The following is a 12,261-nucleotide window of genomic DNA, read 5'->3' as shown; positions in this document are numbered from 1 at the left end:
AAAACTGAAGAAAACTCCCATAATGTAAAGTAAAATAACCAAGATATGACAAATGGAAAAGATAGGAAAATGAAATACCAATTCAACTTGTGCCTGTTTCCATTTTTCCAGGCATAACATGGTAGTGGGAGGAAGGGTTAATGAATAGGGAAGTAGAATTCCTAAAAATTGAAATGAACCATGTTAAAAAATGGTAAAATCAAAATTAACTTGGTTATTTAATGAGCTTGATTTTGATGAAAGTAAACAGATATGCTATATAGAACAAATGAATGAATGATATAAAGAACTTTAGACTGGGAGGGAAAAAATGACTTCTTATTGCTAGATAACAGCTCTTCTAGAAAGAGGTTTTAGCATACCATATAACCTGGGTCTGAGAAAAAAATATGGGCAGGGGAGGTCAGTGTTCACTTTTTGTGTCTGCAACTTAAGATACTGTTCCAAATGCCTTCTAAAGTTCCTTCCAACTCTAAATTCTTTAAGTCTAATTCCTACCTCCTTCATGAAGCCTGTTCTTACTACTCCAGGTACATCAGATTTCTGAAACCAAAAAATGAATGCAATTTAAATGTGACTAGGGTTGACTAGCAAGGCCTAGATCTTTAAGTATTAATATATTTTGCAGGGATTACATATATATACTTCAAGATATATGTTACAAGTATTTGTATACCCTAAAAGCATGAGTTGGAGGATCATGAGTTCTGGGGTCTGGGTCTCAATCCAATTCCGTCATTAATAAATCACGTGACCTTGAGTAAACATATAAACTGTGAGTCTCAGCTTCCACATCTGTGTAAGCAGGCTAAGGAAATAATCTTTAAGGTCTTTTCTAACTCTAAAGAGTTATGATTCTAGACAAATGTGATTCTATGATTCTTCACATTCTCAGAAAATACTGAGCAACCAGGGAACTGGTTATTAAGTAGACCTCTTAACAAAATTGCTTTCTGACATCTTGAAGCTAGTAAGGAATAAGGGGAGTTACAAAATATATACAGGATTAAATCAGAACAGCTTACCCTTCCATTTTTACAGATATAATCAAATAGCTCTCCTCCTGAGACATATTCCATCACCATGAAAATATCAGATGGTGTACTGATGACCTGGTACCTGGTGAGAGAAAACATTATCTACCAATATTAAAACATGTATATTCATTCATTCAGAAAATATTTACTAAGCGCCTATAATATACCAGGCACTGTGCTAGAAGCTGGCAAAACTGCAGGGAACAAAACAAATTCTCTGCCTTCATGGAGTTCATGTTCCAGGAGCCAGGAAACAGACACTAAATAAATAAGCAATATCTCAGGTGGTGGAACATGCTATGAAGAAAAATAAAGCAAACTAAGGGGAATCTCTCATACAGGGTGCTTAAGGAAGTACTCTCTGATAAAAGTAACATTTGAGCAGAACCTGATAGAAGGGAACAAACCATACTATGATCTAGGAAGAAGGTGAACCAGGCAGTGAGAACAGCAAGTGCAAAGGCCCTGAGGTAGAAGCCTGCCTGGTATGTTTGAGGAATGGTAAGAAGGCTAGAGCGAAGAGAACTGGCAGAGAGAAACAGGATGTAGAGTCAAAGAGGTAACTGGAGACCAGAGGACAGAGAACCTTACAAGCCAGGATGAGGCTTTGGCTTCTACTCTAAGGGAAATGCAAAGCTATTGAAGGTTTTAAGCAAAGTAGTCATGTGGGGTCTGATCTATTAAAAGGGAAGGGTAACTTTAATTTATAGCAGCAATATGAAGAACTGACTGTGGATGGTAAAGGTGGAAGCAAGAGGCTACTGCAGAGTCCATGACAGAGATGACAGTGGCTCACAATATACTGATGGCAATGAAGGAATTGAGAAACACTCAGATCCTAGATGTATTTTGAAGAGATGGAATGGATGATAGGAACATAGAGAAAAACCTACATTTCTGCCCTGAGGAACCGGATATTAACTCAAGAGGGTGAGAACTGTGTGAAGAGCAGGTTTGGGGGACGGTAACAGAATGTTCAGTTCTGGCATCCGAATGGAGATGTAAAGTAGGCAGTGGGTGCATAGAAATGGAATTCAGGGAAGAGGTATGAAAGCAGGAGATGTGTATTTACGCGTCATCAGCATCCAAATGTACCTTAAAACCATGGCACCTCAGCAAATGAGAAGCGGTGAGAGTGAAAAATTTTGAGCCAGCCAGTTAAATATAAAACCCTAAGCAGTTTGAACTGAGCCCACATCAGAAAACTGACCAATAAGTTTAAATGCAGACCCTACAACTGGCAACTACAAGATAACCATAATACTGTTTTCTGAATACTGGATTCCTGAAATTCTATGTTTTGTTATTTGTTTTAGCAGATATAAGCAGCTTGGGGAAAAACCCTTTCTACTGCCTTGCTATTGTATTTAGTGAGGCTAAATGACATCATGTGGAATTTGAAGGTGAAGACTTCTTACTAGCCTATCACTGTTGGTTCTACAGCAACAGAAGCATAGGTTATCTATCAGATGGCATGTCCAAAAGACAAGAATGAATGAGAAAGTTAACAGCTGATAAGCACAAGGGCAAAACATGGACAGAGGTTTAAGTGACCATGAATGAGGTTTAGATAAATACATCAACAGGCAGAAATTTTAAAACCTTGAGGGATGATTCAAGAAATGTCAGTTATCTTTCTCACTTGTCAGATTAAGCAGGTTAATAAAAATGATTTAAAAGTGGTATGACTATATTTAATATAATCGGATCTTACAGTTTAATTATATGAGGATGCCTGAAAAGCTTGAGGTTCTGAATTTCTCTGCGGATTTTTCCTACCACATCAAGGCTTCGAATCTTCTGTCGATTGAGTATCTTCACAGCAACTTTATGCCCAGTCAATTCATGTTTGCCAACTGTAAGAGAAATAATTTTAACAAATTAGTGCCAGGCTTGATTAATAACATTTTAGATATAGTCAAAGAGTAGTAATCTTCACATTCTCAGAAAATACTGAGCAAATTTAAGTTCCTTTCAGTTCTGCTTGATTTGCCCCTAAATGTTATTTACGTCTTCAAGAGTGATTAAGCGGGAGAATACATAAGAAACTGCTAACAGTGGTTTCTTCCAGAAAGGAAAACTGGAAAGCTAACAGAGAGAAAAAGAAAAGAGACTTTCTTTTTGCTGTACCTTTTTTGCCCTTTTAAATTCTTATTTTTTAGTTCTTAAACTATCACACATACAAACTGAACTTAAAAAAAAAAAACTGAACTATTTTTTTTGGTGAATAATTCTCTGGATCTTAACACATAGAAAATGATAAAACCACCATTAGAATCAAATACAGAACAGTTCCATCATCCCAAAAAATTCCCTCATATTACAGACACACTTCCCCTACCTATAGATAGCCCTTTGAGCCTTTCAAGTTTCAGTTCAGGAACATGCAATTTCTATTTTAAATTTTAAAAAATTAAGTGATTTTCTTTAAATTTTGAATGCTATGCCTAGATAATCAATGATGATTAGTCTCCAAAAAATTAGCTTTTATTTACCCTTTCTCTAGAACCTACTGGAGAATATATATTCTATTAAAATCAGACAAATAAACCAAGAAAGATAATCTCCAGTAAAGAAGGGATCCAGTGTAGGACAAAAACGAAAAGAATCCCCAATATGGTAATGAGGCAAAGTCCTAGGTAACAGATGAGCAGAAGGCAACAAATCCAGACAGAAATGCGATGGAAGATTCAAGACAGTTGAGGGAAGGGGAGACTGATAAATTATCTTACAGGTTTGAAAGTACAGAATATTGTATTGAAGAGATTTTACAGAGGTATTTGAAGATACGGGAAATTTAGTCTCCAGTTCAAAGAAAACTAAGCAAATAGAAAAAACAAGGTAATTTAATAACTCCAAGAAAAATTATAAACAAAATAGTCACAGTATTGGCCTGGCAAATAGTTTTTACACAGTCACAATTATGCAATGCTAAGTATGGATTTTTTTAAGTATGATATAATTATATGAGAAGAATGAAGATGTAGAGGAAAAGGTATAAGGGAACTGAAATCCTTATATACCATAATAGAAAGTCAACAACAACAAAATCTGTCAATAAGAATTAAGAAATAGCTTGTATGCATGCATAGATCAATTAGAAGTATGGAGGTTAAAAAAAAAAAACTAGAGCTAACTACAGAAGAAATTAATAGAAAGTTAGAGTAAGGAATTCGGTTTTATAAATATACTTCTTAGTACTATTTGACTTTTTGAAATACATATGTATGCTTTTCTTTTTAATTTTTAAATAAGTGACTTAGGATTTTAGCTTTTTAGGGGAAAAAAATGTTCTCTTCTAAATTAGAACACAGTTTGTAAGACCAATAGGTGAGAGCAATCTTGGCAATCTTGGTAATTACCAGCGGGAAAGCAAAGGTAATGATAAATAAGAAATCCCTTCTTATTTATGTTTGTTAGATACCGAATTGTGTCTTCCCCAAAATTCTTATGTTGAAACCCTAACCCTGGTCTCAGAATGTGACAGTATTTGGAGATAGGGTGTTTAAAGAAGTGACTGTTAAAATGAAACCGTTTTGGTTGTCCTACTACACCCGGACTCCCAGTATCCTTCTAAGAGGAAATCTGGACACAAAGGCAGCAGGGGTACATGCAGGAAACCATGTGAGGACACAGGGAGGAAGCAGCCATCTGCGAGCTAAAGGAGAGAGACCTTAGAAGGCATCAACCCTACTGAAACCTTGATCTCAACCTTTTAGCCTCCAGACTGTGAGAAAATATCTCTTGTTAAAACCATTCAATCTGTGTATTTTGTTATGGCAGCCCTTAGCAGATTAATGCTATACTTCTTATTATTTCCAAGTAGAAAACTCAACATTGATATTTTAAACTTTTTTTTTTTTAAAGATTTTATTTAGGGCAGCCCAGGTGCCTCAGCGGTCTAGCGCCGCCTTCTGCCCAGGGCATGATCCTGGGGACCCGGGATTGAGTCCCACGTCGGGGTCCCTGCGTGGAGCCTGATACATAACTCAATCCCAGAGACCCGGGATCATGCCCTGAACCGAAGGCAGAGCCTCAACCACTGAGCTACCCAGGCGTCCCTAAACTTCTTTTTAAAACATTATTTTAAACAAAGATTTTTCCCTCATTATTCCAATCTAAATAGGATTTTTTGCTTGATCTGGGATTTGGGATGGAGCTGAGCCTGCCCACCCTTTAAAAACTCTGAAGGATTATGAACCACTGCAGGCTGTTAAACGGGGGAGCAACAAGATAATTATCTTTCTAAAAGACAAGACTCATTGCTCTTCACTTAATATGTGCTCTTGATGATTTAATAATAAAAGCACAGAATTTTAAAACTAAAGAGAACTCTACAGATCATCGGGTCCAGTGGTTTTCAACAGTTCAACATTTTCCCCCCACCAGCTACCCAAGACAGTGAGTGATGAGCTCTTCTGCCCACCACACCCCCTGCAGTTGAGAGGGGCAGGGGCAGGGGATAGTTCCTCATTACTTTGAATGTTTTAAAGCATTTGCTGCTTTTCTTAAATGTTTTACTTATTAATATTAAATCCAAGGTTAGGTTATACAGATATTTCATATTTGGAGAAAAAAAGTCTTTGTTAAGTAGGAATCTAAGAAAAGTGTTTAAGTCAGTGTAAGTCTCAATCCTTTTCAAAAATACAATTTACTACCTAACTTCACCTCCCATTTTGTCCAGGTTCTTTGACCTGCACAATACCTCTATAATGCAAGTCTTTCCAGGAATTGAGCAAATGTGTAACTGTGACATAGTCTACCTTAACCCAAAGCATTATCACAGAATCAAAAACGCCAGTTCTAAACTACTGCAATATAAATGCAATCTCAAAATTTTCTTATAACCACTGTTTGTAGAGCTCAACTAATTTCAAAACCATCCATGGCTAAGAAATTATAGAAGTTTCCTGAAAGACAAGAGGCTAAGAATGCACTGGAAAAACTTCCATCAAAAACTCATAAAATTCTTCTGCATGTGGATGTCCAATTTTCCCAGCACCATTTATTGAAGAGACTGTCTATCTTCCAGTGGATAGTCTTTCCTCCTTTGTCGAATATTAGTTGCCCATAAAGATCAGGGTCCACTTCTAGATTCTCTATTCTATTCCATTGATCTGTGTGTCTGTTTTTGTGCCAGTACCACACTGTCTTGATGACCACAGCTTTGTAGTACAACCTGAAATCTGGCATTGTGATGCCCCCAGCTATGGTTTTCTTTTTTAAAATTCCCCTGGCTATTCGGGGTCTTTTCTGATTCCACACAAATCTTAAAATAATTTGTTCTCTCTGAAGAAAGTCCATGGTATTTTGATAGGGATTGCATTAAACGTGTAAATTGCCCTGGATAACATTGACATTTTCACAATATTAATTCTTCCAATCCATGAGCATGGAATATTTTTCCATCTCTTTGTGTCCTCCTCAATTTCTATCAGAAGTGTTCTATAGTTTTTAGGGTATAGATCCTTTACCTCTTTGGTCAGGTTTATTCCTAGGTATCTTATGCTTTTGGGCGCAATTGTAAATGGGATTGACTCCTTAATTTCTCTTTTTTTCAGTCTCATTGTTAGTGTATAGAAATGCCACTGACTTCTGGGCATTGATTTTGTATCCTACCATGCTACCGAATTGCTGTATGAATTCTAGCAATCTTGGGGTGGAGTCTTTTGGGTTTTCTATGTAGAGTATCATGTCATCGGCGAAGAGGGAGAGTTTGACTTCTTTGCCAATTTGAATGCCTTTTTTTTTATTATTTTTTAAATTTATTTATGATAGGCACACAATGAGAGAGAGAGAGAGAGAGAGAGAGAGAGAGAGGCAGAGACACAGGCAGAGGTAGAAGCAGGCTCCATGTACCGGGAGCCCAACATGGGATTCGATCCCGGGTCTCCAGGATCACGCCCTGGGCCAAAGGCAGGCACTAAACCGCTGTGCCACCCAGGGATCCCTTGAACGCCTTTCATGTCTTTTTGTTGCCTGATTGCTGAGGCTAGGACTTCTAGTACTATGTTGAATAGCAGTGGTGAGAGTAGACATCCCTGTCTTGTTCCTGATCTTAGGGGAAAAGCTCCCAGTGCTTCCCTATTGAGAATGATATTTGCTGTGGGCTTTTCGTAGATGGCTTTTAAGATGTTGAGGAATGTTCCCTCTATCCCTACACTCTGAAGAGTTTTGATCAGGAATGGATGCTGTATTTTGTCAAATGCTTTCTCTGCATCTATTGAGAGGATCATATGGTTCTTGTTTTTTCTCTTGCTGATATGATGAATCACACTGATTGCTTTACAAGTGTTGAACCAGCCTTGTGTCCCAGGGATAAATCCTACTTGGTCATGGTGAATAATCTTAATGTACTGTTGGATCCTATTGGCTAGTATCTTGTTGAGAATTTTTGCATCCATGTTCATCAGGGATATTAGTCTAGAATTCTCCTTTTTGGTGGGGTCTTTGTCTGGTTTTGGAATTAAGGTGATGCTGGCCTCACATGCAGAAGAATGAAACTAGACCACTCTCCTGCACCATACACAAATATAAACTCAAAATGGATGAAAGATCTAAACGTGAGACAAGATTCCATCAAAATCCTAGAGGAGAACACAGGCAACACCCTTTTTGAACTCAGCCACAGTAACTTTTTGCAAGATACATCCACGAAGGCAAAAGAAACAAAAGCAAAAATGAACTATTGGGACTTCATCAAGATAAGAAGCACAGCAAAGGATAGTCAACAAAACTCAAAGACAACTTACAGAATGGGAGAAGATATTTGCAAATGACATATCAGATAAAGGGCTAGTTTCCAAGATCTATAAAGAACTTATTAAACTCAACACCAAAGAAACAAACAATCTAATCATGAAATGGGCAAAAGACATGAACAGAAATCTCACAGAGGAAGACAAAGACATGGCCAACATGCACATGAGAAAATGCTCCGCATCACTTGCCATCAGGGAAATACAAATCAAAACCACAATGAGATACCACCTCAAAGCACTGAGAATGGGTAAAATTAACAAGATAGGAAACCACAAATGTTGGAGAGGATGCGGAGAAAAGGGAACCCTCTTGCACTGTTGGGAATGTGAACGGGTGCAGCCACTCCGGAAAACTGTGTGGAGGTTCCTCAAAGAGTTAAAAATAGACCTGCCCTATGACCCAGCAATTGCACTGTTGGGGATTTACCCCAAAGATTCAGATGCAATGAAACTCCGGGACACCTGCACTCCGATGTTTCTAGCAGCAATGTCCACATTAGCCAAACTGTGGAAGGAGCCTCGGTGTCCATCGAAAGATGAATGGATAAAGAAGATGTGGTTTATGTATACAATGGAATATTACTCGGCCATTAGAAACGACAAATACCCACCATTTGCTTCAAAGTGGATGGAACTGGAGGGTATTATGCTGAGTGAAAAAAGTCAATCGGAGAAGGACAAACATTATATGGTCTCATTCATTTGGGGAATATAAAAAATAGTGAAAGGGAATAAAGAGGAAAGGAGAAAAAATAAGTGGGAAATATCACAAAGGGAGACAGAACATGGAAGACTCCAAACTCTGGGAAACGAACTAGGGGTGGTGGAAGGGGAGGAGGGCGGGGGGTGGGGGTGACTGGGGGGCAGGCACTGAGGGGGGCACTTGATGGGATGAGCACTGGGTGTTATTCTGTACGTTGGCAAATTGAACACCAATAAAAAATAAATTTATTAATAAAAAAACTCATAAAATATCACTGAAATCAGGGACAGAGAAAAACCTATAATCAGAGCTGAAATGGACTGTGGAAATTAGAAGCATATTCTAATTTCTGGTAAGGCTATCTCCAATCTTCTATAACCAATCAAATGTGATTTAAGAGGAGTCAACTTGACTATTAAACCCCAATTCAGGAAGTATCTTCTTAGACCTAGTTTATTGATACCTGAACAAGTAGTAATCTCATCTGTCCCAACTACCCACAAAACCTTCAAGCAATGGCTTATTAGAAACCCTGTCCCATTAACTACATAGATGAAACAAGACTGGTAACACTGGTAACAATGCTGGATACAACTGGCAGGCTCTGATTTGGAAAGAATATTACAGCAGAATCCATTTCGGACTGAACTCCAGTTCATCACAAATCAACCAGTCCCCTCTCATATCCCACCCCACTCAACCTAATTTCAACCCCAATTCATTTTAGGTAACAACTGGGTCTTATTGAAACTCCACACGTATATTCTGTCATTAAGTAAGGAGCTGGAAAAGGTGATTCAAAGCATTCTCTCAAATTTATTCATGTATTAAGCATCTACTATATGCCAGTAACGCTGCCACAGAAAACATTACTGACCAAAACCTGGATCCTTGGGACCTCCTTGGCCTCTAAAGATGACCAAAATAACTATAAAGTAAGAAAAACCAAAAAGTTTTAAAGTACAAAAGACTAAAGTAAAAAGAATACACATTAACAATGCTCATCCAAGAACTACATTAATGTTCTAGAAAAAATTAGCTATCACCAAGTGCTAATATAGACGTTATGGTGTGCCTGCATGGCTCAATCAGTAGAGCATGGGACTCTTGATCTCAGGGTTTTAAGTTTGAGCCCCACATTGGATGGGATATAAAAATTACTTAAAAATAAAATCTTCAGGGATCCCTGGGTGGCTCAGCGGTTTAGTGCCTGCCTTCGGCCCAAGGAGTGACCCTGGAGTCCCAGGATCTAGTCCCACATCAGGATCCCTGCATGTAGCCTGCTTCTCCCTCTGCCTGTGTCTCTGCCTTTCTCTCATTGTGTGTCTCTCTCATGAATAAATAAATAAAATATTTTTTAAAATAAATACATAAAATAAAAAAATAAAATCTTTTAAATAAAAAAAGAAATTATAGAAGTTATGAAGTAAAAGCAGAGTAAGACAACAGAACAGTTAAAATCATGTAGAAAGCAGTAAGTTACAGAAATGTGACAGAAAATTTTATTGAACACATACCAAAAATGAGGAAGAAATTGGAAAGACAAGGAGAGATGGTGATAGACCAAGAATAAGGAATCAAGTAAAATTCAATTCATGAGAAATAGGGAGTAGCATATTATTCCACCTGTGAATAGAAGCCCCCTCCAAAAGAAGGCTAAATAAGCAGAATGAAATCAATAACCAAATAATCAATAACCAATAACTGAAGACTTTTTTCTAATACATGAGCATTTCATCAAATTATAAATTAGAATAGAGGCAGATCTTCTTCATTTTTGAAACAGAAATCACCAAAGTATGACTGTATAAATAGTATTCAAACAAAAATTGAACAGCAGCAGAGGAGGGGAAGGTGTTTCGACAGCCACTGTAACGAGATCAAATTCTCTCTCTCTCATACACACACACAACTAAATAAATAAGCAGGGTACATGATCAGTTTTTTTTTTTTTTTAAGGGAAAATTAGTGCACTAATTCCTTTTTCATGGCTGGTATACCAATAGAACATTTTTAGGGGGAGAAAAGGGCAGCTGATAGCATTAAACATTAGGAGTAATAAATATATATATATTTAATATATATACATTTAATCTGATTAATCAGATTCCCTCAAATTCATTCATATATTGATCTCAAAATTTTCTTATATATATATACTCAGACCTGGGTTTTCCAGTATAAAAGTTATTTACAGGGATCCCTGGGGGGCGCAGCGGTTTAGCGCTTGCCTTTGGCCCAGGGCGCGATCCTGGAGACCCGGGATCGAATCCCACGTCGGGCTCCCAGTGCATGGAGCCTGCTTCTCCCTCTGCCTATGTCTCTGCCTCTCTCTCTCTCTCACTGTGTGCCTATCATAAATAAAAAAAAAAAAAAAAAAAAAAAAAAAAAAAGTTATTTACAAAATGTTTGATCTGGGCAAATTAAATTACTTCAACCTTCTATTCATTTGTCTGTAAAAATAAAAATACCACATACTCCATAGGAGTAATTGTAAGGAATACATAAAATAGGGTTTGTAAAGCACTTTACATAGCACCTGGCTGGCACAGTAAGCGCTTGATAATAAACGGTGGCTATTACTATTTAGGACTATTTTCCGTTGCTCCCAAACCTGCCCTCTACCCCTATTTAATCAGCCATAAATTTTCTGATTTAATTCTCATATGGCCAATTATCTCAGCTCTTTGATTTGTCCTCCTTATCCACATAGATTCAGTAGCATCCCTTTATCTAAGCCCATAATAAGTGCTAAATAATTAATAGCTTTAATTTCTATGCATCTAGTTCCCATCCCCATAAGCTTAAATTCCACCAACCTCTATCCTCCCCCTTTCCATCACTACCAATCCTGAGATTTCCAGCTTCCAAAGTTCAACCATTTCCTGACTTTGGTTAATTTTCAACATATTATTGCTAGACATACACACTTAGCACCAAGTACTTGACAGTGATTTCACCTACTACCTAAAAACTATAGGAACATTTATTCAATCACACAAGAGCACACAGGTAAAACAAAAAAACAAACAAAAAAAAAAAAACAGGTGAATTAGACTTGAGTTTAAGTCATAAATTTAGTTGATTTGTAACACATAATGTAATTAAGATATACAACTGTGTAGTTAATATTCATGACATACCCACTTTGTGCCCAAACCTACTGACTCTCTAACTCTAATCAACCCTTGAAGACTGATATAATTACCAACACTTTACAGGTAACTGAGGAACAGGAATGAAATAACCTGCCCAAAGGCACACGGCTAGGGGCTAGGAGAATCAAAACATGAACCCCATCTGTCTCAAAAACTTGTGCTATTCCCAAAACAGTAAGTGAAATATGGTAATTTTTTTAAAGATAATCCTCAAAAGGGCATTACACATAGTATAATACAAATACAGATATCCTTTCAATAAAACATAAATCTAAGAAGTTGAACATTATCAGAGTAATCTTTATAGTCTTACAGGTTTTTTTTAAAGGTTTATTTATTTAAGAGACAGAACTCAAGTGGGAGGAGAGGCAGAGGGAGACGGAGAGAGAGAGAAATCCCCAAGGAGAACCTTCCACCCCATCCCCACTGAGTTCCCAACTGAAGGCAGGGCTCCATCTCACCACCCTGAGACCATGCAAAATCAAGAGTCAGATGCTTAACCAACTGAGCCACCCAGGCGCCCCTATAGTCTTACAGTTTTGAAAAGAATAATGGACTGAATTGCCCCATTACCACTAAGAATTATTCTAAACATTCATTCA

The 12,261-nt window shown here is 37.5% G+C and overlaps 1 protein-coding gene across 7 annotated transcripts in view; it reads right to left on the bottom strand.

Annotated features, from left to right (window-relative positions):
- PRKAA1 (protein kinase AMP-activated catalytic subunit alpha 1) overlaps window positions 1-12,261 on the bottom strand; it is a 35,641-nt gene that overhangs the window by 15,579 nt on the left and 7,801 nt on the right. For 5 of the 7 annotated variants that reach the window (XM_077896126.1, XM_077896132.1, XM_077896128.1 and 2 more), the window contains 3 exons: window positions 2,752-2,893; window positions 1,026-1,119; window positions 499-543 (listed from right to left, as the gene is read on the bottom strand). In XM_077896126.1, coding sequence (XP_077752252.1) covers window positions 499-543; window positions 1,026-1,119; window positions 2,752-2,893 — 281 coding nt within the window. The remainder of the gene's footprint in view (window positions 1-498; window positions 544-1,025; window positions 1,120-2,751; window positions 2,894-12,261) is intronic. The other 2 variants (XM_077896127.1, XM_077896133.1) reach the window with 2 other exon arrangements.

This window comes from Canis aureus, chromosome 4 (assembly GCF_053574225.1).
Source record: "Canis aureus isolate CA01 chromosome 4, VMU_Caureus_v.1.0, whole genome shotgun sequence".
Taxonomy (NCBI): Eukaryota; Metazoa; Chordata; class Mammalia; order Carnivora; family Canidae; genus Canis; species Canis aureus.
Note: the sequence above shows the minus strand (reverse complement) of the source record. Positions and strands in the feature narration are given on the sequence as shown.